At 54.0% G+C, this 26,715-nt stretch overlaps 10 protein-coding genes across 10 annotated transcripts; 5 read left to right on the top strand and 5 right to left on the bottom strand.

Annotated features, from left to right (window-relative positions):
- Window positions 1–809: 809 nt before the first annotated feature.
- Window positions 810–4,437, top strand: CAOG_08829 (hypothetical protein). The gene is made up of 3 exons (XM_011272168.1): window positions 810–1,379; window positions 2,445–3,211; window positions 3,758–4,437. The coding sequence occupies exons 1-3, from the start codon at window positions 1,047–1,049 to the stop codon at window positions 3,819–3,821; spliced, it is 1,164 nt and encodes a 387-aa protein (XP_011270470.1). The 5' UTR covers window positions 810–1,046; the 3' UTR covers window positions 3,822–4,437.
- A 154-nt stretch (window positions 4,438–4,591) lies between these two features.
- CAOG_04857 (hypothetical protein) lies at window positions 4,592–6,077 on the bottom strand. The gene is made up of 3 exons (XM_004347558.2): window positions 6,000–6,077; window positions 5,350–5,587; window positions 4,592–5,226 (listed from the first exon to the last, which is right to left on the bottom strand). The coding sequence occupies exons 1-3, from the start codon at window positions 6,048–6,050 to the stop codon at window positions 4,826–4,828; spliced, it is 690 nt and encodes a 229-aa protein (XP_004347608.1). The 5' UTR covers window positions 6,051–6,077; the 3' UTR covers window positions 4,592–4,825.
- A 39-nt stretch (window positions 6,078–6,116) lies between these two features.
- CAOG_04858 (hypothetical protein) lies at window positions 6,117–11,406 on the bottom strand. The gene is made up of 7 exons (XM_004347559.2): window positions 11,263–11,406; window positions 10,585–10,661; window positions 7,404–10,481; window positions 7,181–7,290; window positions 6,984–7,091; window positions 6,782–6,908; window positions 6,117–6,679 (listed from the first exon to the last, which is right to left on the bottom strand). The coding sequence occupies exons 1-7, from the start codon at window positions 11,366–11,368 to the stop codon at window positions 6,251–6,253; spliced, it is 4,035 nt and encodes a 1,344-aa protein (XP_004347609.2). The 5' UTR covers window positions 11,369–11,406; the 3' UTR covers window positions 6,117–6,250.
- A 165-nt stretch (window positions 11,407–11,571) lies between these two features.
- On the top strand, window positions 11,572–13,685 carry CAOG_04859 (hypothetical protein). The gene is made up of 6 exons (XM_004347560.2): window positions 11,572–12,130; window positions 12,236–12,352; window positions 12,512–12,584; window positions 12,662–12,822; window positions 12,933–13,194; window positions 13,341–13,685. The coding sequence occupies exons 1-6, from the start codon at window positions 11,636–11,638 to the stop codon at window positions 13,610–13,612; spliced, it is 1,380 nt and encodes a 459-aa protein (XP_004347610.1). The 5' UTR covers window positions 11,572–11,635; the 3' UTR covers window positions 13,613–13,685.
- Window positions 13,686–13,723: 38 nt separating this feature from the next.
- Window positions 13,724–16,815, top strand: CAOG_08830 (hypothetical protein). The gene is made up of 6 exons (XM_011272169.1): window positions 13,724–13,935; window positions 15,339–15,367; window positions 15,529–15,609; window positions 15,708–15,867; window positions 15,973–16,265; window positions 16,348–16,815. Exons 1-6 carry the CDS (start codon window positions 13,752–13,754, stop codon window positions 16,630–16,632), a joined length of 1,032 nt encoding a protein of 343 aa, XP_011270471.1. The 5' UTR covers window positions 13,724–13,751; the 3' UTR covers window positions 16,633–16,815.
- A 99-nt stretch (window positions 16,816–16,914) lies between these two features.
- On the bottom strand, window positions 16,915–18,836 carry CAOG_04862 (hypothetical protein). Its single transcript, XM_004347563.2, has one exon. It carries the CDS (start codon window positions 18,703–18,705, stop codon window positions 17,164–17,166), a length of 1,542 nt encoding a protein of 513 aa, XP_004347613.2. The 5' UTR covers window positions 18,706–18,836; the 3' UTR covers window positions 16,915–17,163.
- A 1,006-nt stretch (window positions 18,837–19,842) lies between these two features.
- On the bottom strand, window positions 19,843–21,222 carry CAOG_04863 (hypothetical protein). Its single transcript, XM_004347564.2, has 3 exons — window positions 21,093–21,222; window positions 20,867–20,972; window positions 19,843–20,619 (listed from the first exon to the last, which is right to left on the bottom strand). Exons 1-3 carry the CDS (start codon window positions 21,195–21,197, stop codon window positions 20,297–20,299), a joined length of 534 nt encoding a protein of 177 aa, XP_004347614.1. The 5' UTR covers window positions 21,198–21,222; the 3' UTR covers window positions 19,843–20,296.
- A 303-nt stretch (window positions 21,223–21,525) lies between these two features.
- Window positions 21,526–25,028, top strand: CAOG_04864 (nucleolar GTPase). The gene is made up of 3 exons (XM_004347565.2): window positions 21,526–21,912; window positions 22,402–24,618; window positions 24,742–25,028. The coding sequence occupies exons 1-3, from the start codon at window positions 21,646–21,648 to the stop codon at window positions 24,889–24,891; spliced, it is 2,634 nt and encodes an 877-aa protein (XP_004347615.2). The 5' UTR covers window positions 21,526–21,645; the 3' UTR covers window positions 24,892–25,028.
- CAOG_04865 (hypothetical protein) lies at window positions 24,938–25,869 on the bottom strand. The gene is made up of 3 exons (XM_004347566.2): window positions 25,472–25,869; window positions 25,218–25,378; window positions 24,938–25,106 (listed from the first exon to the last, which is right to left on the bottom strand). The coding sequence occupies exons 1-3, from the start codon at window positions 25,796–25,798 to the stop codon at window positions 25,058–25,060; spliced, it is 537 nt and encodes a 178-aa protein (XP_004347616.2). The 5' UTR covers window positions 25,799–25,869; the 3' UTR covers window positions 24,938–25,057.
- Window positions 25,870–26,060: 191 nt separating this feature from the next.
- Window positions 26,061–26,586, top strand: CAOG_08831 (hypothetical protein; the record flags this gene model as incomplete). Its single annotated transcript, XM_011272170.1, has 1 exon — window positions 26,061–26,586. A coding segment is annotated over one exon (526 nt), but the record flags the coding sequence as incomplete, so codon positions are not given.
- Window positions 26,587–26,715: the final 129 nt, after the last annotated feature.

The following is a 26,715-nucleotide window of genomic DNA, read 5'->3' on the forward strand; positions in this document are numbered from 1 at the left end:
TTCTTTTTTGCTAGTTTCCATGATGGATTTGGGGGTGGGGGGATTTTCTATTTTCCGCTTTGCGTTCAAGAATTCGACTCGTGTGACACACTACCAATTCCGAAATACGCGGAATGCAATTCGCGGGGCTGCTGCTTTGGTGATTGAGCTGTTTGTTTTTCGCTAGAACGAGATTAGCACACAACCCAGCTCTGTCACCCTTCGTCCGCTCGACCCCCCTCTCGCCATTTTTGTTTCCCCAACGACTGCAAACTCCGCTCGCATTTGTTTCTATTCAGGGCGGCATGGTCATGCATGCCATGCCGCCGTCTGAACCCGTAAACCCGTTTCAATCGCTTTGTGAGCGAACGCAGCCGATTGGTCGATCCCCTTTTTTTCGTTTCCTTCTTTTTTCGGTTTTTCGGTTTTTTTTTTTGTTGTATTTTTATATTTTATGTTTGTATTGTTATTTTTAACAAGCGATCCTGCCCAGTGTCGTTCGACGCCACGCACCAGCAGAAGAGCCAAGCAAGCGAGAGGGAGAGAGGGACAGAGAAAGACAAAGAGGCAAAGGAGGCGAGCCGGGGGGACATGGAGTTCTTTTTTATGTTGGCCAATCGTGGGACATTTTCAAGACGTATGGTATCGATCATCGGCCGATAGCTCTCTTCCTCTCCTTCCTCTTCCTCCTCCTCCTTGTTCGATGCATCATGCAGCTCCATCCTTTGTCCACATTTTTTCGATCTCTCCTTCCGTCCTTGCCCCTTCGCTTGTGCCACCCCGCGCTTTCAACTTTTGCGTTTTCAACCCCGCGATTCGGCTCCATTTGGGCTTGCTCACTCCTTGTTTCAATTTCATTTTCATTTCCCCGCCTTCTTTGGCCACCCCACGTTTTCCCGCAACTTCCCTCTCTCTCTCTCTCCCTCAACACCGACACTGTGCGCCACTTGCAACGACTCAACTCGCACACTTTGACCGCAGCCTCAGCAGAACAGCTCAACAAACACCACCCCCTTTTCCACCCCAAACCCCGCATTTCAAACCTCAACGCACATTCTACAAACACAATGAGCCAGCAGCAGCACAATCACACCATGGCCGCGTTCGGCGAGACGCTCGTTCTCGAGTCGTACAATGCATTCTGCGAGCACGATGCCGACGACGACGGTAGCATGGTGATGATGATGGACACGTCGTCGGCTTCATCGTCGGCTGCGTCGTCGTCCGCGTCGTCGCTGACAGCATCGCCCTTCTCATCGGACGAGGACATTCACTGCTCGGTCGCCGCAACCCAGGCGCGTTTGCTCGGTGTCGCCGCCCTCGCTGCCGTCGCATCACCATCACCATCATCATCTGCATCAGCAGCAGCAGCAGCAGCAGCATCGGGCAGCATCGGATCGGTGAGTGGTCATCAAATCGTGCACACGCCGATGCGTCATCCCCCAAACTCCTTTTCCCTTCCACATTGAAAATCTGTTCCTCTCCGCTCTTCTCATGAGCTCCATGTTCTCCATCTTTATCGTTCTAGTGCTCTTGTCCATATAATGCCCCGCTGCGTTTTCTCAGAAATGCAATAGCGAGAGGGTAAAAGTCGGCCGATATTTTCAATTGTTTCATGATTTTTTTTTTTTTTTTTTTGTTATCTCTCCCCCTTCCTCCCTCCCCTTCCCCTGCTGACCTCGCGCTTTCGTTTCCGATCATGCATTTTCTGTTTTCGCGCTTCTCTTATCGCTTCTGCCTCGTACAATGAGCAAATGGTTACCCCTGTCACTTTTGCACAAAAAAAAAAAAAAAAAAAAAAAAAAAAAAGACCTTGGATCATGCGAATAATCTGCATCTGCGCAATCGTCGCACGCTGCGTCGCTTTTTTGATCACATTCCGCGCCCCTGTGGTTCACTGTCTGCCATGCTGCTCGTTTCCCCCATACATGGACGAGTGTCATGGCTCTAGCAAGAGAGTGCGAAGAGTGCGAAGAGTGCGACAGAGGACCAGCGCCAAGACAGAGCGAAAACACAACAACGAGGGTGTGAAGTGAACGTGTGCGAGCGTTCTCCTCATCATTGAAACAAAAAAACGTTGTGGTGCTTGCGTTCGTTCGTTCCTCCTTTCACCACGCTACCTCCACCTTTCCTTTTCTTTCTCGTTTTCTTTCTCTTTGTCTCTTTATCTCGTTGAACAACCCCTTCCTCGCTGCGCGGTCAAGTGGCGGCTGCCGTCTCGCTTCGCTCGCTCCCTCACGTTTTTCCACATGGCGTTCACCTCGCTTTGTTCAATATCGTCCATTTCTTCCATTTGCCCTGCTTTTCTCTCTCTCTCTCTTCTCTTTATTTTTCCACTGTTCCATTGAATGCGTTTTTTTGTTTCGTATCAATTAATTTATCAAAAAAGTTTTGACCGAATTCGGGAGCATTTGCACGGCACTCACTCGTCCTTTTGGAAACAAACAAACAAACGCAAAACTCAGACCTTGTCCTCCTCTGCACCCATGGCCGCTGCCTCAATGACGGACGCGTACCGCCGCGTTACCCCTCCTTCCTACGACACACTCGCCGCGTACACCCAACAGCAGCAGCAACATCAGCAGCAGCAGCAGCACGACTTGTTGGACAGCAGCAGCGACGAGGACGACGCCATCCTTAGCAACACGGCAACTGGCACTGCCACCTCTTCCTTTTCCTCCTCCTCCTCCACCACTGTTTCGTCTTCCTCCTCGCCCTCCTCCTCCTCCTCATCAGCATCAGCATCAGCATCGCTCAGCCAACAACACCAGCAGTTCATCCACCTCAGCATCGAGGACGACGAAGACCTCGCCGAAGAGGCACTCCTCGACGAGGAGGAGGAGGAAGAGGCGGAGGAATTCGCAACACCACAAGACCAGGACGTTATTGCCGCAGGGTCCTCGCGCCTGCACGAGCTCCTGCGCCTCGCCGCCGCCCAGAAGCAGCAGCTCACCGACTCATCCGACTCTGACGAGGACGACGCGCTGGACGACTTTGAGCACGAGTGGGAGGAGGAGCTGCGTTCCAACCTGGCCGCGAGCACTGCTTACGATCTCGACGGCGATTCGTCCGCTGCCGCCGACCAGCAACCACCACGCAAACGCACCCTGACCTTCGCCACCCACACGCGCGTCGCCTTCACCCACTCCCGCGACACCTACGACCGGACGTGCTGCTACCGTCTGCCCCAGACCATGGAGGAGCTTGCCGCCATTAATGAGGAGATTTTCATGTAAGCAGTGGATTGCTCGTGCCCAGCTGTTACTTTTTTTTTTTCTGCTCCCCGCTCCTTAGCTCTCATCCCTCCTCCCCCCTCCTCCTCCTGCTCCCCCTACTACTTTATGTCGCAGTTGTACTAGCAGCAGGAGGGAGAGCGAGGGTGTTGGTGCAGGGCAACGCGATCCATTTATCGATCGCCTTTTTTTTTAATCGTTTTTTTTTTTGTGGCGTGGCTCAAATCTGACATTGCGCGTGCATGATCTTTTGACGCTATTTTTGACTCTTGCTCGTTCTCTCTGGCTGATGTTGGCTGTGGAGGGGGGGGGGGTGATTGCAACCATCACTGCAGTGCAATGAGAGTGGAGCTTGAGATCAACAGCTGACTCCTACCGCATGGCAAACACCAAAAAGTGGCAGTGTGCGTGTGGGGAGAGGCAAGGTGTGGGGCTGCTTATTTGATTGATTTGATTTTTTTTTTTTTTTTTGTGATTTGTTGCTGACCATTTTTCCCCCCTTTTTGCTGCTGCTTGCTTGCTTGCTTCCGAAATGTCCCAAACAGGCTCAAGTGGCATGAAATGTTTGTCCACCCCGAAAGCCTGGGCAACAACACTTACCACGTCTAAACAAGCAACCCGCGCCGAAAAAGTGCGAATAGACCGCAAGCGAGATCCTTTGTGGCCGCCACCTTTTCCTCCTCGGATACAGTCCATATTGCCATACCGCGCCCTCGCTCATTTGGTATTTCCGAGGACGGTGCCGCGGCGCGCCATATCTGGTCAAGCGACACCTTGTTTCATTTTTTAATTGTTTGTTTCGTTTTTTTTTTTGGGTCTCGACCCGTTTGTTCTCTCTCTCTCCTACTTGCTTTCTTTGTTAACTCTTCTTCCTTCGGGTCGCTTCTTTCGTTAACTCTCCCCTCAGTTTTTTTTTGCTGTGTTGAATCGACGAGGCCTACACCTCTCCTTTGGATGCGTAGGACCCTCTTTTGTTGATTTCAACACTCGGCTGGAATTTTGCCAGTTTTGTCGCACTTTATTCTTTTTGTCACCCTCTGCCGTTTGTTGACAACTAATGGTTCAACACTCTTAGGGTCTGTGTTTTTGTTTGCGTAATCTTATTGTCTGTACTTTATTTGCCTTTGTCACTGGCTGTTGGAATCATGGTTGTTGTACAATCTCCCCCCCCCTTTGCCCTTTTTCCTGCTGCTGTTGCTTCAATATATCCGAAATTTCGAAATGACCTTGCTTGTTCCAAATGTGATCATGTTGTCGAGGTGCGAACGAGCGAACGAGCGAGCGATGGCGACGCGAGCCGTAAAGCGTGCCAACACTTGAATTCGAACATCACCAACACAACAAAACCCCTCGCTGTGTCAAGCTGCTTTTGGCACAAGCGAAATTAACATGTGTTTTCATTTGTCAAACGACAGCAAGCCGCAAGAAACAAAAAACAAAACCCTGAAACGAAAACAAGTCGAGTTCGCCAAAACAAAAACAAAAAAAAAAGCGCGAACAACTAACAAACGCAGCTACAACACCCAAAATTGATAAACAAAAAAAAAACGAATGTGCACAGGAGTTATCGCCACCTCGCTCACATCATCTACTCAAGTAGACGCGGGTGACAATCACGACTCTAATGGCTGTGCTACAGCGGAAGCGGGAACAGACCCGCTTTGAACAGCCACGCTGAGGAGTTCGCGCAGACCGTCGTTTTCCGTTTCGAGCTCGACAATTCTTGCCTGCGTCTCCATGCTCTCCTGCTCCTCGCTCTCGATGGCGAGAGAGATAATCTTGCGCATCTCCTCCAGCTTGAGCCGCAGCCGAACGTTCTCGTTGCGCAGCTGCTCGTTTTCCTGGGTTTCGCGGTCGAGTCGGCGTTGGACGCCCTCCTGCTCGAGCTTGAGCGTGCTGCGCAAAGTGGTCAGATTCTCGCGGTTTTTCGTCATGATGAGGTCCAGGCTACATTGGAACTCGTCGAACGCTTCGCGCAGCTCGTGGTTTTCCGTCTGCAAGTGGATGAGCCATTCTGCAAACAACAAAGGTGAGCGCGCAGCCTTCCACTACGACCAGCACGCGGGTTTGTTTTGTGCTTGTATTGCCAGCAACACCCCGCCCCTACTCCTGCAAAAAAGAAACACGAGACACGTACGATCCCTTTCCCGTTCTGCGAGCTGGAGCGAAGGGGTCGTGCCGGCGAGCGACTTTTCCACCGTGTCCACCACCTCGTCAATCGACTTGCGGCCCACGGCCGTATTGAGTTCCGACCGAGCCGCTCGGATTTGCCTGCGGTTGGGCGCAGACAGGCGGTCTTTGGCGGCTTCGGCGCGCTGAATCAGCGAGACGATGGCATGGTCTGCAGCCGCGAGTGCGCGGTTCAGCCGCTCGGCCTGTTTGTCGACATGAATAGCAAAAGCAGGGCACACACAAAACACACGGCAGGCAGTGTTCGGGACCAATACGCAGCATCATGAAGTGAGTTCAAATGCATCGGAGCGAGAATCAAGGCTCTCTCTCCCCCTGCTTAAAGACGCCGCTCTCTCTCTCTCTCTGGCCGCATTGCACCAAGCATTATGTTGGTGATTCCGACTGTCGTGAGCTGAGTGGCGCGCGGCGCTCTGCTCAGTTCGCAGCCCAACACCAAACAAAAACATTGGCAAGTTTGAAAAAAAAAAAAAAGAAAAAAGAAAGCCGTTGTTTTTCAATGCTTTTCCATTGAGTTTCAAGATCAGCTCTCGCACACAGAGCGGATGCTGGTCGTCCCCAGTAATGCACGGCCAAACATCGAGAAGAAAACCCGACCTCTGCGGTGGCTTCGGTCAAGCCTCGGCCTTTCGTTGTATCGACGCCCATTCAAACTACAGAAAAAAAAAAAAGATTGAATCGCCGCTCAGACAAACCAACTACGTTAGAACGAGATCGAGAATTAACGCACGATGAGTATTGGGAATTAACGCACGATGAGTATTGGCAAACAGAAACAACAAAAGGCACAAAAGAAAACGAGGACGCAGTATATCGCAACAAAAAAGGCACACCATCAACAACAACTTTTATGCATCCGCAGAATCCTCAACACCATCGTCCTCCGGGTACTGGGTCAGATCAAGCGTCATAACGCGGGAGGTTTCATCCTGCTTGTCCATGTAGATGCCAACCAGACAATCGGCGCGGTTGTAGAACGCCTCCTTGTGCGTAATTAGAATGCACTGGAAGCTGTCGAGGTGGGACGCGTGCGATGCCTGCGCGGCTGTCGGCTTTGTTCGCTGCTGGACAAATCGCGCGACTTGGTACACGTTCGAGTTGTCCAACGCGGCATCAATCTCGTCCAGGACGAAGAACGGCGAGGGTCGGAAGCTGTGCATGGCGAACAGCAGCGCAACCGCCGCGACAGTCTTCTCGCCACCAGACAGCTGGCTCATGTCGCGGAAGGGCTTCATGGGCGCCATGGTGTTGTACTTGATGCCATGCAGGTATGGCTCCTAGCAGATCGGTTGCAGAGTCAAGCGTGAGTGCCACGATTTGGGACCAACAAAAGCACGACCAACAAAACGAAAAGTGATGATCATTTTCGAATGGGGTACCTCAGCACTCTCCAAGCTCAAGTAGGCAGTGCCACCGAGAGGATGTGACTTGCTCAGTGTGAGTTCCTTGTAAATGGCATCAATCGTGTTGGAGATGTGCGTAAACGCGGCGTTGAAGAGCTCGTAGCTGTTCCAACAGCAAAAGCAACGCGCGTCAGACTGCAGCCATTAGACTACTCGAGCGCCTACTCGCTGCACTTACCGTTTCTGCTTGACAGAGTTGAACTTTTCGCTAATTTGGAGTGCAGACTCGCGCGCCTTCAAGAACTCGCCTTCCACGTCTTTGAGACGGCCTCGGACACCCTCAAGGCTGTCGAGCAAAGCAAATGGGGGATGCACAGACACATGAGCAAAACTCAACCGTGAAACTCGCAGCCAATCCCAATCTGTCTCACGTACCGATCGACCGCCTTCATGTTGGGCGCAGCAATGCGCTCAATCTCAACAGTCAGCGCCTTGTACTTTTCCTCAAACTCGGCGTTGGTCTGCTCATATTGCGAGGCGGGAGTCTGGAGCAGAGAGGGCAAAGAACGAACACTCCGTCAACAACAACAAAAACAACAACAACAACAACAAAAAAAAAACTAAACAAAAACGTCCAAACTCTCGTCCAACAACTCACCTGACGCAGCGTCCGCGGGAGGGCCGCAAAGTTCAGCTCAAAGCTGGCCTCTTGACGAATGGCAGCGCGGGTGGTTTGGCTTTGCGAGCCTGCCGAAGTGTCCATGGGAATGGCAGTCTCTTCCGCAGCGTCGTCTTCCACACGAGCGCGCTTCCCGCGCTTGGAGCCTCGTGCACCGGCCGTCGTTGCTTGCGCTTCTTCGTCGTCATCGTCGTCTGCTTGACGGGTACGCTTGCCACTTGGCGAATCGGCACGGTCCTCTGCTGCTGCTGTTGCTGCTGCTGCTGCGGCAGCACGGCCTCGCGCGCCCGACAACATGACCTCGTCAATCGATCCACGCACAAACGGAATCTCGATATTCTCGAGCTTGCACGTTGAGAAGAGCGAGTGGCGCTTGTCTGCGAGCTGCTCCAGTTGCGCCTCGATACCGGCGATGGTCTTGCTGACATTTCCTTGCTCGGCAAGCGCTGCTGCATGCAGCTTTTTGAAGTGCTTGATTTCCGTGTCAAACTCGTCGGCGCGCGCCTTGGTCTGCTTGTGGGACGCGCGCAGCTGGTCGAGCTCTTGCTTGTCCTTGTCGACCGTGACCTTTTGCTGCTCTGCCTTGTCCTCCAGCACCTTCAAGGCCTTTTCAGTGTCGGAAATGAGCGTCTTGAGGTGCTTGACGCCAGACTCGGTGTCGCGAGACCGCTCGTACTCGAGCTGGTTGCGCAGCCGGGACTGCAAGTTGCCAAACTCGACGCGGCGCTTGGCCCGCTCTTGGGCGACACGGAGCTGCTTTTCCTCGTACTCGCGAATGTTGGCCACGCCAATGGTCTTGCAAAAGTCGGCAAACACGGCATCCTCCTTTTGGTGGAGCTGCGAGCGCAGCGTTTCAAGCTCGGAGGTGCGCTCGGCAATCGCGTCCGACTTTCGCTTAATCTCGGGGCGGAGCTTGTCTGCCTCGCGGAGGAGCGTTTGCAAGTCCTTTTCGGCGGCAAGGACCTTCTCGCGGTTGACCTGTGCCTCGCTCTTGAGGTACTTGTTGCGCGTCTCCATGCCGTTGAGCTGGGCGCGCAGGTTTTCGAGGTCTGCAGCCTTGCGGCGCTTGCGAGAGAGCTCGGTGAGCTCGGTGGTGAGGTTGTCGCGCTCGCGCTTGAGCTTTTCGACCTCCTGCTGGTCCCAGCGGTTGGCACGGCCGTCGATGCCGCCCAGGCCGCCCGTGATGAGGCCGCTCTTGTGGATGCACGTTCCGTCCAGCGTGACAATCTTGAGTCGCTGGTTTTTGCCAAACGTCGTTTCCCGGGCCTCTTGCAGCGTGTCGCACACGACAGCGTTGCCGCACGCAAACTGCAAGGCGCGACGGACGGACGGCTCGCACTGAATCACGTCGAGCAGAAGGCGGCACGACCCGCCCAAGGCGCGGAGCTGCTCGTCGGTTGGCTTGACGCTGATGCCGTCGAGCGGCAAAAAGGTCATCATGCCAATGTGCTGCTCCTTCATGTACTTGATGCACTCGAGCGCGGTCTTTGTGGTGTCGACGACAATCGAGTCCATGTTGCGGCCGAGGATGACCGTCACGGCAATGTTGTAGCGGCGGTGCGTGGGCTTGCTCAGGTCAAACACACGGCCAATCACGCCGGGGAAGTGACGCTTCATGTCTTCCAGCGCCTGGTTCATCTTGCGATCGCGCTCCGTCTCGCGCTTGTCCGCCTTGGCCTCGCGCAGCGTCAACTGCGTTCCTTCCAGCTTGGCAGTGACTTCGACGTGACGACTTTCCGCGGCACTCAGCTCGTGCTGCAACTTGCTGTAGTCGGCACTGACAGAGCCAATATCGTTCAGGTGGGTGCCGAGCGCGCGTTCAAGCTTGTCCTGACGGTCTTGCAGAGCAATGCGCTGGTCCTCGACCTGCTTCCGGCGACCGTCCACCTCCCGCAGCTGCTCCTGGGCACGCTCGAGAGCCTCGCGGTCGGTCTTTTGTGCTCGCTCGAGCGTGTCGAGTTGCTGGCGCACGGTTGTGGCAACTCGCGACACATCCTCGCGCAGCGTGTTGTACTGCTCGAGCTGCGACTCTTCGAGCTGCAGCTGCTCTGCCGCAGCAGACTCGGCGGCGGCGGCGGACGAGGAGGAGGAGGAGGAGGAGGAAGACGCGCCACCCTTGCCCTTCCGCTTTCCGCCGCCGCTACTGGAAGACGAAGAAGCCTCGTTCACCTCGCTCTGGGCCTCGGCACTGGCGACCTGGTTGAGCTCGCGCTCCAAGTCGCGAATCTCGCTCTCGCGCGTGCGGTGCTTCTCCTCGGCTTCGGCCAACTCGTTGCGGGCCTTGGCCAAGCGATTCAGTTTGTGTGCGCGCTCCTCTTGCAGCTTGACCAACTCTGGCTGCCGGTCTGCCGACCGCGTCTCGGCCACTTTGATTTTGTGTTCGATGAGCGACAGCTCTTTGAGAACCTTGGCCTGCGCCTGGCGCTTCACCTTGAGCTCCTGCTCGGCGGTCGCCGCGCGCTGCCCCAGGGCCTCCTGCTCTTCAACGGCCTCGGACAGCTTGCTCTCAGCAGCATCAATGTCGGTGCTAATGTGACTGAGCTGCCACAGCATGTGCTGCGAGCGAACAGCCGCCTTCTCGGTCAACAGCTGCTGGTGCTTTTCGGCCTCGGCCATCTGCTCCTTGTACTGGCGCTTTTCGGCCGTCATGCCACGCTTCTTGTTAAAGCAAAAGCTCACATTCTGCTCGGCATCCTCCTTGCGCAGCAGCAGCTCGTCATACTCGCGCTTGAGATCCTCCGAGCCCGAGATTTGCTCAATCAGCTGCGTGAGGTCTTTGGGCGACTTTGTCGCAATCGCCTCAATGTCGCCTTGGAAGGTCAAAAAGTTGCGGGCCTTGACAATCAGGCCAAATCGCTCCAGCGCCTGCTCATAGTCGTCCGCCGAAACGGGGTGGCCGTCGATGCGGTACTCGCTCGTGCCGCCCGAACCCGATTCCGAGCCGTTCCACACGATGGTGCGCTTGAATGTCGTTTCCCCGCCGTCGTCCAACGCGAAAACTGCAGAGACCGAGCCTCTGAGGGCCTTTGGCGTGGCGCCTTCGCCATACAGCAGGCCCTACAACAAGAACACACATGAGAAGTTGCAACGGAACAAGAGTGAGAGTTGTTGGGGACTCGGTCGACAAACTCGACCCATGGGCGATTCCAATTCTACTTGCCTTGAGTTGAGTTGCACGAAGGAGGCTCGAGCGGAGACCAAGAACGAAGCAAATGGCGTCGGTCAGATTGGATTTGCCTGCGAGAGAGAGAGAGAGAGAGACAAATGGAATCAAAGCGTTGAGCCAAAACGAACATGACGCAATTTCCGGCAATTGTGGCAATAACAAGCCGCGGATGACGAGTGGATGGAGGCGGAGGGAGGGAGGGAGAGAGAGAGAGAGAGTCGAACGTTGAACCGTAGAAAAAAAAAAAAAAACAGCAAGCATTTTGGCGGGAAAACTTCGCCTCGAAAAGCCGCCTGCCTGGCTGGAAGCCGCGTCTTGCTCAGCCTCGCGCGGTGCTGGACCATTGTCAAATAGGTACCAACTGCCATCGGCTGGGGTATGGGTGAGGCGAGCCAGCCCACGGGAACTTGCCGCAGCGAGCGACAAGCAAAACCCGCCAAAACGATATGAAATCCAACACGAAAAAGTTGCACGCCCGCAGCAGCTCCCCTCGTCCCTTCCGTTCGTCGCGCGGCTCCACTCGCTTCACTGATTCCACAGGCCTGCAAGTCGGCGTTCTGCAATGCTGCACGCCAGAGCGGCGAGCGTGGCGGCGTTTCGTTGCTGGCGAGGCTTTTTGGCTTTTGTTTCAACTAGCTTTTGCAGCAAACTCCAACCCCCTCTGCCACTGACCAGAGCCATTGGTTCCAACGATGGCCGAGAACGGCTTGAACGGGCCGATTGTGTGTATGCTTCGGTAGGTCTTGAAGTTGTCAAGAACCAGAAGCTTGAGATACATCTGAAGAGAACGAAAGAAGAGAAAGAAGAGAAAGAAGAAAGAGGAGGACTGCATTTGCAATGAATGGAAAACACTAATGGACAATCGTGACAATATGCAGTAGATCTAGTGTAGTAGAGTTGAACTTGTATCGAGACTTGCTTTTTGGAGAACACGACAGCGAGATTTGCATGTCTCTGCTGTTGCTGCTCAGTAAATCTAGGACTCGTTTTGATCATCATTCAGTCTCCTTTGCATTTCGTGCTCATTGTCCAATTTCAATAGAGGATGGCGCTCAGTGGGATTGGACGCGGAATCGCCGCTGGCCAAGCATGGCCGAGCAACTTGCTGGCACTGACGCGGCTCACACCGTTGCCTACCCACTCTGTGACTGCAATTGCTGCTGCTGCTGCCACTGCTGCCTGCTTTTCGCCGATGGTGGCTCATGGGCGTCGAGGCGGGGCGTCGCTGGCGCGCGGTGAAGCAGCAGGAGCTGCCGAAACCGCCGCCCTCAATGCTGTTGCTGCTGCTGCCAGCGCGTCAAAGCAAGGGAATCCACTCCAAGCGAGCATGAACTCTACGTCCATGCCACTGTCCGAGCATGGTGCGCTCGCATCGGCATCGCTGAGCTCCTCGTCGTCGTCGCCGTCGTCGTCAAGCTCCGCCCCAGCCATCTCCGCAGGGCACTTGATGCGACACATGGGCGCTGCATCCAATCTAGCACAAATAGAAGCCGTCGTTGATGCCTTCCGAGAGCTCAAAAGCGTGCGCGGATCGGTCGAGGTGAGACAGTCTTGCGCTTTCACGTTTGACAATTTTTAATGGTTTTGGCTCACTGAATTGATTCATTGACCACATCGCCCTTGGTCGTTTGCTTTTTGTGTGTAGTTTATCGAAGCTGCAATCACTCGTTTGGATGCGCTGGATCTGGACATTCCGAAGCGAACCTATGACAAGCTGCTTGACGTTTTCCCGAAAAACCACACCGTCACGCGATCTTGGCTGGTAAGAAGAGAAAACAAAACAAAAAACAAGGGTTTGCTTGCTTCATGTGTAAAGCAGTCGTCAGAGCGCTTGAGGTGGTGCGAGACAGAGAGGGATTCGATCAATCCGAACTCTTTGATTTTTTCCAACTTTTATGTGCATTTCTGCCAACTTTGCCAGGACGTCATGTGGCCTCGCGAGAATGCGGCCGTCGAGACGGCACTCAAGTTGCTGCAGCGAATGGAGGATGCCAGTGAGTAATGGGAGCGTGTTCAGTTGACCGAGCGCTTTGAACAACATTCTCACGATACATTTTTTCCTGCCCATCAGGCATTTGCCCCGATCTGGAAACGTTCAAGCCCGTATTCTACGCGTTTGGCAAGAAGAGTGTGCCTGTACGCAAGTGTGAAAGCATGTATTACTGGATGACGCTCTTTGGAATGAATCCGAAATCGAAAAGCTACCAGATTAAGGCGTTGCCCGAGGATTTGGTACAAGTTGTTTTACAAACCACCGTTCGCAGGGATGGCTCATCTGTGGATTTACTTTTCGTGACTAACGGTGCCTCTGTTGTCTTTGTGTGTGTGTGTGTGTTCTTTAGACGCTTGTCACGCAGCTCGCGCTCAATCGATTGGTCGGAGTCTCGGATGCTCAGATTCACCAACACGGCGTTTTCCAACGCGATGGTAACGGCGCTGTGGATGTCGGTCACGTCGATCACGTCCCACCCGTGGTGTCTTACGAGCGCCCGGAGGCGCTGGCGCAACTCGACGGCAGCAAGTCACTCGTCGTCACTGGTCCGCACCTGAATTGGTTCCGTCGCACCTTCCAGCCCTATTACACTATTTCCCCCGAATCAGAGCGTACGTTTGCGAATCCACTCGACTGCTTGTTTTTTTTTTTAAACTCGTCTGTTTGCTCAGACGAAGGTTTTTTCGTTGTTGTTGTTGCTGTTGCTGTTGTTGTTGTTGTTGTTGTTGTTTCCCTGGTTTCGCGCTTTGCTGCTCAGCCTCCCAAATCCTTGGGTATTGCATGACGACGCGCCACGATGACACGACACTCATGGCCTGGATTCGAGCCGTGCCAAAGTTTGCCACCGCCAACATTCGGTTTAACTTCTCGCCGCTGGCAAAGACCGCCAGCACGTTGCACGGGCAACGTTTCCGCCGGCAACTGTACGGGCGCGTGTCTCGTCTACCCACCATCGAGGAGCAGCATTGGCAAGAGACTCCAGAGGCGCAAAAGCTGATTGCGGCTTCCAAAAATGATTTCCAAGCTTGAATTTCTTTGTCGTTGTCGTCAACCCAACCCTTTGACCATTTTGCTGTCCAACTACACTCTATTCAACTTGCTTGTTGCATCGATGGTTTGTCTCTCTGTGTGCATTCAGTCTTCTATTTTTTTTTTTTACGTCTTTCGAATGCAGATCATTCCGTTGGAATTGTCGACGGCGCCGCAGCTGACGCTGGGGGAGTGGATTTTGATATCCTACACGATTGCCGTCTTCTTCTTTGACCTTCTCATGGTGGGGTATATTCTGTACCATCGCGAGTACAAGCCGCTCAAAGCCAAGCAGCTCGATCTCGTTATTCTGTCTCTGATTGGTAAAACACGGAAACATTTGTCAACCCCACCCTCGCACTTTTCTAAGCCCTGAGCGTCGGTGTCCTCGTGGTCTTCCTCTCCAGCGCAACAGTCTTTGCGACTACGACTGCTTGGTCGACTGCCCCCTTGTTTTTGGTTTCCATCTGCTCGGCGGCCGGCTGTTGAGTGCGTCTTCCTTGTCGCCATGCGACAGAATTCACGAACGTGATGATTGGCTCGTGTGGCTTGCACAATTTGAATACGCGCCAAGTCAGACACCCCCTCCTCTTCCGCTCCTGCTGTGCAGATGCGCGAGTGAGCGAGGGTTTGAGTTGGGTATGAGTGGAGTCGTCGGATTGCCTTCACCCGAGGAGGAGAGGGAGGGGAGAGAGAGAAAATAGTGAACCAACTGAGCTCAATTCAAAACAAAAAGGTTCCGCTTTCAATCTGCAGTGGCGCAGTAGCCCATTCATTCGCCTCTCGCTTTCGAGCGTGGTGGCGTGGCAGAGACTGCTCACTCCTGCTCCATTCTGAGCGGTCTGCGCGGGTCTCGGCGCATTCCCCAAACTCAGCAACAGTGCAGGGGAGATGACGAACCCGCTGCTTCCCCTTGTCATCAGAACCGCATCGCCTTCTCTCTCTCTCTCCCCCCCTTCTCCTCCTGCTCCCCGGCGCCCTCCAGATCATTCACACTCGACACGCTTGTTTTCGCATCTATTCATCTCTTGGTCATCCACTGCTTTCCCCCCTACGCTTTCTTGGCCAATCTGCAGCGTCGCGGCAAATCCGCTGCTCACGCGCATCCGTTTGACGCGCTTGCTTTCCCCCACCAACCCTTCCGCTTCCCCCCCCCCCTCCTCCGCCTCCCCCATTTCCCCTTCCCCGCCCCCCATTTTCACGTCGCACTGCTTCCGTCTACAAACAACATTCTCTCGTCTTCCAGCGATTCCGCTTTTCGAGTTCGTTTTTAATCTTTTTTAATTTTATTGTTTTTGATTTTTATATTAATTGTTGTTTTTGTTTTTGTTTTTGTGTTTATTTTTATTTTTATTTTTTATTGGACGCGCGCGCAATCACAAACGAACGAGAGCAAAGCAGAGCGTTCGTAGGCGGGGGGCGGGGGGCGGGGATATGACTACAGAGACGAGATGCGAGCAAGCAAAGAGAATTCGCGAATGAGAGAGAGAAGCTCAAACGGGGTGAAATGAGACGCGGAGCATTGTCCGGGTGACCTCATTGCGTTATTGTGTTTGGTCGAAACCCGCAAATCGCTCGCTCAACACAAAACACAAATTCGCACTCGCACGAAAGGAGGACGTCGGGTTTCAATTTGATCACACTAACTTGATTGCTTGGTTGTCTTGGTGCTGGATTTTTGGCGTTCCACACCTCGCTTGCTGAAACATTTCGATGCGTTCGTCAGCTGGATGGTTTTACATGCTGGGCACTTTGGTAAGTTGCTCCCTTTTGTTTAAATTGCTCGTACTAGGCAACCTAAGCATCCCGAAGGTCGAAGTCCTTGGTTTGCTTTAGAGAATGTGCATTTGGTTTGTCTGATTGATTGTTGTTGACTGATTTGCCTCTCTGATTTGCCTCTTCTGCACCTCGTACAGCAAGCAAGATGGGTCCTTCCACACTCGGGTGTCTTTAGCAATTGCGCATTCTGGGGCATTGCTGCGCAGTTGATGCTCGGTGTACGTGTCAATCATCTTCTTTTTGCCAAAGTGCATCCACTCGTCCCTTGTTCTCGCGTCAACACTAAAATCCGACATTTGATTGCATCCGTCGCTAGGGCTACTTGTGGATTGTGGCCGTGCTGTTCCGGCTGTATCGCCTCAACTACATTCTGCTCAACCCTCAGATTCGGAAAAAGGCCCGCCACCCCGCGTGGATGTATCTTCGTCTGTTTCTGTTCTGGGTCCCTGGCATTCTGCTGTGCTTGATTGCAATTGGTAAGCCACAACAACGTCTCCTTTCTCGAGTGAGCAACACACGGAAAAAACAAAGCAATAACGACAATGTCCTTGTTCTTACCCCCAAAAATGCCATCCCTGCAGGCACTGGAGGTGTTTCGCACGACTCGCTACCCAAGGACGACGGCACCTTCACCGGCGACATGTGCCACAGTAACAAGGACTGGACCAAAGGCTTCCTCGGGCTTGCACTCGTGTACTTTTTGGTGATGCTCTACTACGCATTCCGGCTACGCAACATCCGGCTCTCCTTCAACGAGTTTGCGTACACAAAGTACCTTGGCGTAGTGGTTCTTGTGGCGTTTTCCGTGTACGGTATCGTCTTGATGCTGGACTACGACTACTACCTCTGGGGCCGGATTGTCATTGGTTATATTGTAAGTGGCGGATTCAACAGGTGTTGCTTTCAATCATGCGAGAATTCCGTGTTTGCGCTCATCTCCCGCGTTCACAACACAGGTCCTATTGTGTACGCAAGCGTTCTTTTGCTTCCAAATCGGCAGTCCTGTTTGGGGCTGCATGTTTGACCGGGAAAACTATGCACACCAATTCCGGATGAACATGTCCAAGGACGCGACACCGTCGGCTCGCAAGCAGCAGCAGTCCTCGTCCAAGCAGCATAGTTCGCAAGGGCAGTCGCACCACGGCACGGAAAATGAAAAGCGAGACTCAATTGTGGAAATGCACGATATTCGGACAAGCCAAACAAGCGACTCTGTTCAGGTCGAGCTGGAAGCAGAATAATGCTTGCGTCCGCTCTCATACCATACCAATGCATGGTATTGTGCATGTTGTCTATCAACCAAGTAGATCTAGATGTTTTTTTCTTTTGCTTTCGTGTTCCCGCTTCTGTTTAGATGAGAAAATGCGTTTCAAATAACCTTGTCGTGCAAAACGAAAGCCAATGTTGTTTAATAAGGTGGCAAGGGAAGGCAAAATACAAAAGCGAGCTGTAGTAACATGAAACAAAAGCGAATAAAGCCGAAAAACAACAACAACAGTAAACAAACACCGAAAACAGAATGATGCATGTGAAATCGAAGGACGGAAAGTACACAACTGCGGTGCTTGCCGCGAGATAGCTACAGTAGCTACAGATCGCGCGCACGCACACCAGTCAAAAGATAAAAGAAGCAATCCCCGTGGACAAGCTGATAGGTAGCTTGCGGGAAAACGACAAAATCGACACCGAGGTGATAGAAAAGGGCTGAAATACTGTATCCTGTCAAGTACGACATCGTGTACTCGAAAAGAAGAGAGAGAATTGACATGGCGCTACTGGTAGAGCAGGTGCACGCGAGGATAGCTGTTGTTGCCAAGCGACATTGGATGCACTGCCATGTGGTTGTACTTGAAGTCTGTCAGCCACTGAGCAATTTCCTCGACTTCGTCCGGGTCGGTCGGCACAACAACATCGGTGCGGCGGTCGTAGACGGTGGAGGAATGCGCCTTGCCGACGCTGGTGAACTGTTCCGAAAACGAGACACGACGGCGGAGGCTGGCGGACGGGACTCCTGCAGCCGCTTGCTCGTCCATGGACGTGATGGATGCGGCCAGCGACGAATTGGACGAGTGTATTGACAATGGCGGGCTTCGGATGGAGGAGCGTCGCGGCTTGGCAAAGCGAGTCGGGGACGGTGCGTGCAGAGGAAGGTCCAGGCCGTCCTTGTCGACCACGTCGCTGGACTCTTCGTCCATTGCCTTGCAATCCTCCTCGCTAAACCGCGCAAAGAAGGCGGCGGACATGTGAGCATCCACATGCTCTTCTTCTACTTGGAGCAGCTCGTGCGAGTCGTGGAACTGATCACCGTCCATATCGTCGTCATTGTCGTCGCCGTCGTCTTCGCCGTCGTTGTCAGCGTCGTTTTCGTATGCGTCGGTGAGCGAGTGGCGATAGTGGAGGTGGGCACGGCCGCCATGGCGATGGTGTGTAAAGTTGCTGGCTTGTGCAGAGGCATCGTCGGCGTCGTCATCGTCGTCGTTGTTGTCCTCGCCAGACGGATGGGTATCGCCGTCACTCAGACTGCGATGGTGATGGAGCGGCACTGCCCTTTGGTGTGATGGGAGCGCTTGGACCTGGATCGAGGATGCTTGCTGTCGGGCAAAGGTGGTGTCCGAGTCATCGAGCGAGCGCCGCTCGCCAGACCCGGCAAGCTTTTGGTGCATGGCTGGTGCTGGGAGCGAGTTCTGGCGTGCCACGATTTTCGACATGCGTGGCGGCGGCTGTGGCATGGCAGCCTTGACGGAGGGCTTCTGAGGTGTCGGGGACGTGACAAGCTGAGCGTGCTGCAAAACCACGATTTGCTGCGCCGATCGAGGTGCCGGCGCGACCTGCGGGACGACCGTGTCCTGACTTGCGGGCGGCGCGCTGGCCGGCGAGGCCATGCTTGAAACGAACGATGCCATGAAGGAGGAGGAGGTGGTGGTGGTGGAGGTGGCAGCGTCCGACGGTGGAGGGGACGGCGGTTTGGCAAGGGGGGTGTTGCTTGCGTTGCTAACGCCAATTTTGGACTTGGTCGCCGACAAAATGCTCATGAACAGCGTGCTGGGCACTGCGGTCGCGTCGTCGTCGTGCCCGGGCGAAGGACAGGCGCCAGACATGCTGCTGTTGCTGCTGCCTTCAGTGGCAGAAGAAGTCGGCGGGCGGGCTGACGTGGGTGGTGGTGCTTGGAGCAGGATAACCGTGGCGTCGTGATTGTCCGCGCACTTTGGTTGGCAGGCAGCCGGGCGAGTGGTCATGGCGGTCTCTGCGGCGTCTGTGCTTGGGCTCGTGGTGATGGGAGTATTCACAGCGTCCGACGGCATCCAAATGATCATCCGAGGCGAGCGAATGTGTTTTTGGGACACGTCGAAGAGAAAAAGGGTTTTTGGGAGATTTAAAACGAAAAAAAAAAAAAAAAAAAATTGGCGAAAAAACGGGATTCGCAGACCTGAGTCAAACGTGATTTCTGCCAGCGAATGGGTGACGCGCGGAAACGGGGGTGAATTTGGCTGAGGATATCAGGCAGGAGCAAGATGCGTCGAGAGCGTATGTGAATGGCACTGCGGCAACTAGGGTTGGCGAAGAATGAGCTCTGTGGCGGAGGAGCAGCGAAAGGAGAAAAAAAAAAAAAAAGAAAAGAAAAAACAGTGCAAGACAGCGAAAGAGAGAGGGAGAAAAAAAAAAAATTCAAGGTGCTAAAAACACGAGGAGCACGTTTGGAGACAAGCGAGAGGAGAAAGTGCGTGAGCCGTGTGAGTATGAGTGTGTGTGTGAGTGTGCGTGTCACAGGCGCTTCTTCTGTGTTGCGAAGGTGAGAAAGCCCCGAATCAGAGATGTAAAAAAAAAAAAAAAAAAAAAGGAGTAGCAGCGGTTGAAAAAGAAAAAAAAAAAAGAGTAGAAATGAGCTAAAACCAAAAAAGGAGTTTTCAAGTCATCAAGTTGTTAAATGAAATGACAGTGCCCAGCGTGGGGTTGTGATTATGCTACGAGAGCACCATGCCAGCAGCAGCAACAAGCAACCGCGTGCGAAAGACTGCCTCAATCAGAAGGCGCTGGAAATACATCAAAACAAAAGAAAAGTAAAAAAAAAAAAAAAAAAAAAAAGATACAACAACAAGGGTGGGTTTGTTTGCATCGACATACCAACAACCTGTGAGATCTGACGCCGTTTTGTGAGATGGTGATGCAGTGTCAAGTGCGGGGAAGACTGGGCGTGCGAGGCGAGGGCTGACGGAAGTTGGGGGGCTTGGAAGGCATCATCACAAAGAGCAAACGGTGTGAAATCACCAAACCCGAGGCGATGACTCATGTCGAAAATTAGCATTCACTCTCAACAAATAAAAACCGCGCTCGATTTTTATTCTGTTTGTATGTATCGGGACAGAGCAGAGCAATGCAAACCCCCAACGGATGGCAAGAAACTCTCATGAGGTGGCAGGCACCGGAAACACGGCAGTGCATCGGCAGAGTGGCTTGTCAGCGCTGCTGGACCGCCAGTTGTCAATGCAAAACACAATAAATCCGCACATCGTACCGTAACAACAGCAGTAGCAAAACAAAATATAAAGTACCCGAATAAACAAACAACAAATGACGGCTGTGCTGTGACGATGCGCATCGCAAACAACATACGTCACACGTACATAAAGAGGCTGATCATTTTTCGCCGACAATCGCGTTGCGAATGCGAAAAGTAGCTCTGTTTGGTCAATAAAAAGCGTCCCATCGCGGTATGGGAGCTGTGCGTTCCTGAGGGAGTAAACAACAAGGATTGCAGTGTGTTATCTCGTTTGCATCACCCATCGGCATGACACAGTCGTTGCCTCAAGCGACCGGAATGAATTCGGGGACAACGCCGATTTGTACCGCCTACTCTGAAACGGATGTTTGTTCATTGACTACAGTACAAAAGGTTGACAAGCTACACTACTCATGAGCTGATGATGATGCTGATGATGATGATGATGATGATGATGATGATGATGATGCACCATCGGGGGCGGCACCATGGCCATGCGCACAGTCGTCCGAATGCTTGTGCTCATGACCCTCGCCGCCGTCGTCACTGCTGTCACTGGAATGCCTGTGTTTGTGCTTGTGTCCGTGACGGTGATGATGATGATGATGCCGATGTGGTGGCCTGTCGTAGCTGTTCATGTTGTGAAACGGGCAATCCTCGTCGCCGTCGCTCTCGCTCGTGTCATCGGACGACTCGTCGAACGCATGCGGCTTGCGATAGATACAGCAAACTGCAACAAAAACAAATCCCCCGCACGTTCAAGACAAGACACACACCAAACGTGAGCGCATGTCTGTGCTGTTTGACTTGGTGGAACGAAATGGTACGTTTGCTGACAGTGCCGGGTTGGTCAAAAACGGCCACACGTTCTCCACCCGCCAACTCAAGCACCACCACCAGCCCGTTGCGCCCTGCTGTTGTTCACTCGGAGAGCATCGTCACAACCGAGTCTCTGTGTGTATGTGTGTGTTGCTTACTCTTTGACTTTTTCTTATTCATGTGCTCGTTGTCCACAACCTTGTCGTTCCACTGCACGCGACGTCCCTCCGCGGTCGCTGGCTGCCGCAGCCTCAATGTCAAGACCTGCTTCATCATCATCATCAATCATGTGCAACACCAGAGACGTCGAATCAAATACGTTGTGAGACCCTTCGCTCACTCGCGTGCTTTTCGCATTCACAACGCACAAGCCAGTCTACGCACAGAAGGCGCTTGCTCTTGCTCTGCAGCTTCGATGGTTTGTGTCTGTGTCGTCGTCGTCGTCGTCGTTGGTTGCGACGCGGCCTGAGCACTTTGCGCAGTCTGCATTCGGCGTGTGATTGTTGGAACAAAAACGATGACTGGGCTTAGAAGTCTGAGAAAGGGTCGTCTTAGACAACAGTGCGATCATTCACTCAAAACTCTTACTGCATCCTGACCATGCTGGATACTTGTACTGTTCATTGAATGAACAGTACAACTCTCTTTCTCGCTCTCTCTGCGCAATCCGCTCCCACTTCCAGACCGACGTACCCACACCCCCCCCGCCATTGGAAATCCTGCTGTGATTGTCACCCGCATTCACATAGTCAAGTTCTCCGAAATTTGCGACATGGGATTTTGCTCTCAGTTCTCAGTTCTCAGTTCTCAGTTCTCAGTCTTTTTTTCTTTCTTTCCTTCGTTTCTGAGCTCTTCTTTCCCTTACTTTCCCCCTTTTTTTTTGTCCTCTTCCTTTCACTCTTTTTCATCTCCAAACCAACCCAATCAAAAAGCAGCCATGGCGCGACCGGCAATGTCCAAGTCGACGTCGAGCACCAACGCAGACCGCACGAGCACGACCAAGGACGCCAACCAGCGCACCAAGGCGACGATCGACCGCCTCAATCTCTACCGCACCGGCGGCAAGTCCAAGCGCGATGCCAGTGGCAAGATTGTCAAGGCTGCCCCGTACCAGGGCTGGGTCGCCTCGGGCACGGTCGCGCGCATCCAAGCCGACCGCCGCTGGTTTGGCAACACGCGCGTCATTGGACAAGACCAGCTCCAAGTCAGTTTTTGTTTCTTTGCAGACCATCCATCCCATCCACCTCGATCTGAGTTTGATTACCGCCGTGCCTCTCTGTGCTTGATGCGCTGTTGTGGAGCGAGCGGTTTGGGAGTTGGGGAACGAACGGAGGGATGAGCTCTCATTGTCCATGTGGACCTCCTCTCGCTCACTCACTCGCTCACTCACTCACTCACTCACTCACCCCCGCTTCACGGTCACATCACGCATCGCTGGTCGTTGACGCGATGTTGCATTGGCTGTTGGCTTTTGCTGGCGAGAGTCAAGAGTCGAGAATGGGAGAAGGGAAAGAGGCGAATACAGCAAACTCAATCCATTGTGTAGCCATGTGGACTTACTGCTGCTACTGCCAGTTCCATGACTCTGCCATTGAGATGAGATTGAAGATTCAGAAGCTCACACTTTCATACATGACACTCATCTCGCTATTTCTTTTCTTTTGTTTGCTTCCAAAACTTTGCACTTTGACAGCAATTCCGTGAGGCAGTGGTCGAGAACAAGAAAAACCCGTTCGCAATGATCATGCGCGAGAACAAGCTGCCAATGTCGCTGCTGCAAGACACACCCGCAGCAGGCGCCAACACGCGCGTGCACGTCCTGGACACGGAGCCGTTCGCCAACGTGTTTGGCCCGACTGCACAGCGCAAGAAGCCCAGCGTCGGCGCGGATTTGAGCGACTACCTCAACCGCGTCTCGTCGGCCGGCGGCGCGTACAAGGAGGAGAAGGACTTGAACATTATCGACGAGGGCGACGGCTTTAAGAACGCCGTGATGGACCGCATCTTCTCCAAGGGCCAGTCTCGCCGTATCTGGAACGAGCTGTACAAGGTCATTGACAGTTCCGACGTGGTCGTGCAAGTCTTGGATGCCCGCGATCCCCTCGGCACGCGCTCGTCCTACATTGAAGAGTACATGCGCAAGGAAAAGCCGCACAAGCAGCTGATTCTCTTGCTCAACAAGTGCGATCTCGTGCCCACCTGGGTCACTGCCCGCTGGGTCAAGCACCTCTCCCGCCAAGTGCCGACGCTTGCCTTCCACGCCAGCATTGCCAACCCGTTCGGCAAGGGCGCCTTCATTTCGCTCTTGCGCCAATTCGGCAAGCTGCATGCGGACAAGAAGCAAATCTCGGTCGGTTTCATTGGCTACCCGAACGTCGGAAAGAGCTCCGTCATCAACACACTCAAGGCCAAGAAGGTGTGCAAGGTCGCACCCATCCCCGGTGAAACCAAGGTCTGGCAGTACATTACCCTCATGCGCCGCATCTTTTTGGTCGACTGCCCCGGTGTCGTCTACCACTCGACCGACACCGAGTCGGACATTGTGCTGAAGGGCGTCGTCCGCATCGAAAACCTCAAGGACGCCGCAGACCACATTCCCGAGATGCTCTCGCGCATCAAACGTGAGTACGTCTGCCGCACCTACATGATTGACGACTGGGGCGACCACCTCGACTTTCTCGAGCAGCTCGCTCAAAAGTACGGCAAGCTGCTCAAGGGCGGCGAGCCCGATATTGAGACGGTTGCCAAGATGGTGCTGAACGATTGGCTGCGCGGCAAGCTCCCCTTCTTTGTGCCACCACCGAGCAAGGCGGACATGGCTGCTGGCAAGACCAACTCTGCCTCCGCCGCCGCCGCCACCACTGCTGCCGCTGGTGCAATCACCGCCACTGCTGCTGCTGGTGCAACGGATGGCGCTGCCAGCTTTGGATCTGCCGACGTCAACAGCCGCATCGAGGCGCTCATCGCCCAGTCCCGCTTCAAGCCCGTCACCCGCCCCGTGGTCGGCCAGGACGACGACGAGGTGCAGCCCACTCCCGCCAACGCCCCGCTCGACGAGGACGACCACACTGCCGAAGATGCGGAGGGTGCTGATGAAAAGGCCCTGCTGCGCGTTGCTCTCTCGGCCATTGGTGTCGACGCCAGCGCTGCCGACGAAGAGGTCAGCGACGACGACGGCGAGGACGCTGAGGACTTTGACCCCTCGGTGCGTGCCGTGGACTCTGACCCCACCATGCTGATTGATGAAGACGACGACGAGGAGGAACCGGAAGACCAGGACGACCAGTTCGAGGATGTTGACGAAGACTCGGACGTCGAGGAAGAGGAAGGCGCGTCGTCTCTCCGCGAGCGACAACGGTCCCGCAAGATCAAGGCCAAGCAGGCCAAGTTGCCGCGCGCTGCTCCCGCCACTACATCTGCCGCTGTTCGCGCCCGCAAAGAGAAGGTGGCCGCCAAGTCTGCCAGCGCCAGCAAGGCTCGCGTGGACGCTGCTGCTGCCGATGCCGAGTCTGGCGATCTCTTTGACCAACTTGTCCAGACTGTCAGTGGTGGCAAGACTGCCGCTGCCAACGACCGATTCGCCGGCCGCAAGCATGCACGTGCTGCCGACGACGACGACGAGGACAATGCCGCCGTGCCGGTCGCTCAAGAGTTGCGCAAGAAGATGCGCACCGAGCAAGGCTTTATTGTCACCGAGGAGGCTCCTGCCAAGAAGTCTGCCGCAGCCAAGAGCTTCACTGCCTCGCCTGCCGCTGCCGCCAAGAAGGCAATCGTTGCTGCATCACCAAAGGCGGCGGCCGTGTTCAAGGCTGCCTCGCCCAAGGCCGGGTTGGTCAAGCCTGTCCCCGTCAAGAAGGCTGCTGCCGTGCGCGTCGAGGAGGATGACGACGAGGATGTCAAGGTCGCCAAGGTGAGTGTTGGGACTGCGTTTGTGTGTTTGTTTTTGTTTGTTTGTTTGGTGGGTGTTTGTTTTGCTTGGGTGTTGCATGTGAATCATCATCACTGACTGTCGATTTTCTTTTTGGCGAAACAGGAACCTCGCATGACTACCAACAAGGCGCGCGCTGGTGTGCACTACTACGAAAATGCTAACGTCAAGAACAAGAACAAAAACCGTAAGATTCCAAAGCAACCGCACGGACCATCAAGCGGCCGCAAGCCGGCAGGTGCACCGCGAAAGTAAAACACAATCTTCTTCTGCTTAACATGGGTTTTTTGTGTTTGAGGGTTTGATGATATTGCGCTTTGTTTGAAATTCTTTGTATTTGTACAATAATAGCCCCAAAACAACGATGATCGTTGCTTTGATTTTTTGACGGATTTCGTTTTTTTTTCGCCGAAATGCCCGCTCACTTGGAGGCTGACTCTAACATGTCTAGCGTCTTTCGGATTGCTTTTCTGAGTGACGGGGACGAAAGAGTGGAAAGCAAAACCAGCCTCCAGTTGTCAGAATGCAAGAATCGACGACTCAAACTCGAAACAACAAGACACACTCTGTGCCAATCTCACATTTGCTGGATCATCATTTCAATTGGCTTCATTCGACTGTCGAGCGCCTCTGCTTGTGCCATGATGGAGTACATGTTCCGAATGGACTCGTCGACAGCAACGCCCATATTGTCAATGGATAATCGGTAGACTGACATTGCATCGCGCGTAATGCGACTCGCCTGTACATGGTGTTTCCAATGACAGTTCAATGTGGTGAGGTTTGAGCCTCTGTTGGCATCACGATCAGGATAGCCGAGTATCCGAGCGCTTACATCCTGAACGGACGAAGTGAGCGACGAGACGAGCCCGTCGACGCCCTGCGCCAGCTGCGCGGCGTCCAATTCGAGCTTGTGCAGCAGTGCAGCAGTCTCGCTTGCCGTTGCACTCGCGGCGGTCGCAGCGGCGCTCAGCTGGGCCGTGTCAAGCAGCTGGCTCTGTCCCGACGCTGCTGCTGGGCTGATGGCAGGTGATGCGCGCGACGCCTTCAGTCCGCGCTCTGTCTGTAGATCCATGTCATCGTCGTGGCCATCTCGGTAGACGAGCTCCTTGGCGAGCGATCGGGCGGGTGAGCCCGGCAACGATCTCCGCTCGCTGGCCATTTTGTGACTGGACTGATCTGAGAAGTACGAAACTGAGACAAAAACGAGACTGATGCAACAATTGATTTCGATACAATAGAACATTGGACTGTATTCGAAATTGAACTCGCGTGGCCTCAGTGGAGCTGTCAATGCCAAGCTACAGGAGAGTACAGCACAACTTGTTCCACCATCTTGAACAGCCAGGACCAGTACCACTCCTTCTTATTCTGCTCCCTCGTTGGTTTTATTTTTCTTCTTCGTCCATCCTCTGCACACTCGAATGTCGACTGCGAAAGTCTCGATCCCCGACCTCGCCACTACTGCAGCCACAGCGACCGTGACCACCACCACCGCTGCTGCATCCGTTGCCGCCGTCGCTGCTGCCGAGTCGCCCGCCGCGCACGGCCTGTCTGGCGTTGTTCCGATTGCCCAGGGCGGTGTGTCGCGCGTGCCGCACCACTGGTCGCGAGGGGCCTCGTCCATGTCGCTCGTCGCCAGTCTCAGTCACGACCCTCCTGCGCTTCACACGCACTCGCACTCGCACCCTCACTCTGGGACGCAGTCTAACTCTGGGACGCAGTCGCTGTCCTTGTCGTCGTCGTCGTCGTCGTCGTCGTCCGGATCCACGACTGCTCCGCTGCTGCTGCACGATCACAACGGCGCGAGTCAGTTTGAGCAGGCGTTCGCGACCACGCACGCGCCATTCTGCATGAACGAGTCTGCAGACAAGTCCGTGTTTATCATTTACACTGGCGGCACCATTGGCATGAAGAAGCAGACAAACGGATCGCTCAGCGTCGAGCCAGGTACTGTACATGTTTTGTTTGGTTGCGCTCAGTCCTTTGAGCAAACTTGGATATGATATATGGGGGAGGGGGTTTGCGCGCTAAACCTTCGATGGTGATGATGATGATGATGATTTGTTGGCTGTTAGG

Source organism: Capsaspora owczarzaki (assembly GCF_000151315.2).
Source record: "Capsaspora owczarzaki ATCC 30864 unplaced genomic scaffold supercont2.7, whole genome shotgun sequence".
Lineage (NCBI taxonomy): Eukaryota > Filasterea > Ministeriida > Capsasporidae > Capsaspora > Capsaspora owczarzaki.

Coding starts and splice junctions, on each gene's coding strand:
- CAOG_08829 (XM_011272168.1), top strand. CDS start 1,047: ATGAGCCAGCAGCAGCACAATCACACCATGGCCGCGTTCGGCGAGACG. Junction 1,380..2,444: donor CATCGGGCAGCATCGGATCG/GTGAGTGGTCAT, acceptor CGCAAAACTCAG/ACCTTGTCCTCCTCTGCACC. Junction 3,212..3,757: donor ATTAATGAGGAGATTTTCAT/GTAAGCAGTGGA, acceptor TGTCCCAAACAG/GCTCAAGTGGCATGAAATGT.
- CAOG_04857 (XM_004347558.2), bottom strand. CDS start 6,050: ATGGGCGTCGATACAACGAAAGGCCGAGGCTTGACCGAAGCCACCGCA. Junction 5,588..5,999: donor TGACCGAAGCCACCGCAGAG/GTCGGGTTTTCT, acceptor GTCGACAAACAG/GCCGAGCGGCTGAACCGCGC. Junction 5,227..5,349: donor CGCAGAACGGGAAAGGGATC/GTACGTGTCTCG, acceptor TGTTGTTTGCAG/AATGGCTCATCCACTTGCAG.
- CAOG_04858 (XM_004347559.2), bottom strand. CDS start 11,368: ATGTATCTCAAGCTTCTGGTTCTTGACAACTTCAAGACCTACCGAAGC. Junction 10,662..11,262: donor CGTTGGAACCAATGGCTCTG/GTCAGTGGCAGA, acceptor TCTCTCTCGCAG/GCAAATCCAATCTGACCGAC. Junction 7,092..7,180: donor AACATGAAGGCGGTCGATCG/GTACGTGAGACA, acceptor TTTGCTCGACAG/CCTTGAGGGTGTCCGAGGCC.
- CAOG_04859 (XM_004347560.2), top strand. CDS start 11,636: ATGGCGCTCAGTGGGATTGGACGCGGAATCGCCGCTGGCCAAGCATGG. Junction 12,353..12,511: donor CCGTCACGCGATCTTGGCTG/GTAAGAAGAGAA, acceptor CAACTTTGCCAG/GACGTCATGTGGCCTCGCGA. Junction 12,585..12,661: donor GCAGCGAATGGAGGATGCCA/GTGAGTAATGGG, acceptor CCTGCCCATCAG/GCATTTGCCCCGATCTGGAA.
- CAOG_08830 (XM_011272169.1), top strand. CDS start 13,752: ATGCAGATCATTCCGTTGGAATTGTCGACGGCGCCGCAGCTGACGCTG. Junction 15,368..15,528: donor TTTACATGCTGGGCACTTTG/GTAAGTTGCTCC, acceptor CACCTCGTACAG/CAAGCAAGATGGGTCCTTCC. Junction 15,610..15,707: donor CTGCGCAGTTGATGCTCGGT/GTACGTGTCAAT, acceptor ATCCGTCGCTAG/GGCTACTTGTGGATTGTGGC.
- CAOG_04862 (XM_004347563.2), bottom strand. CDS start 18,705: ATGATCATTTGGATGCCGTCGGACGCTGTGAATACTCCCATCACCACG.
- CAOG_04863 (XM_004347564.2), bottom strand. CDS start 21,197: ATGCAGACTGCGCAAAGTGCTCAGGCCGCGTCGCAACCAACGACGACG. Junction 20,973..21,092: donor AGCAAGAGCAAGCGCCTTCT/GTGCGTAGACTG, acceptor ATGATGAAGCAG/GTCTTGACATTGAGGCTGCG. Junction 20,620..20,866: donor GAATAAGAAAAAGTCAAAGA/GTAAGCAACACA, acceptor TTTTTGTTGCAG/TTTGCTGTATCTATCGCAAG.
- CAOG_04864 (XM_004347565.2), top strand. CDS start 21,646: ATGGCGCGACCGGCAATGTCCAAGTCGACGTCGAGCACCAACGCAGAC. Junction 21,913..22,401: donor TTGGACAAGACCAGCTCCAA/GTCAGTTTTTGT, acceptor GCACTTTGACAG/CAATTCCGTGAGGCAGTGGT. Junction 24,619..24,741: donor AGGATGTCAAGGTCGCCAAG/GTGAGTGTTGGG, acceptor TTGGCGAAACAG/GAACCTCGCATGACTACCAA.
- CAOG_04865 (XM_004347566.2), bottom strand. CDS start 25,798: ATGGCCAGCGAGCGGAGATCGTTGCCGGGCTCACCCGCCCGATCGCTC. Junction 25,379..25,471: donor TCACTTCGTCCGTTCAGGAT/GTAAGCGCTCGG, acceptor CACCATGTACAG/GCGAGTCGCATTACGCGCGA. Junction 25,107..25,217: donor GAAATGATGATCCAGCAAAT/GTGAGATTGGCA, acceptor CCCGTCACTCAG/AAAAGCAATCCGAAAGACGC.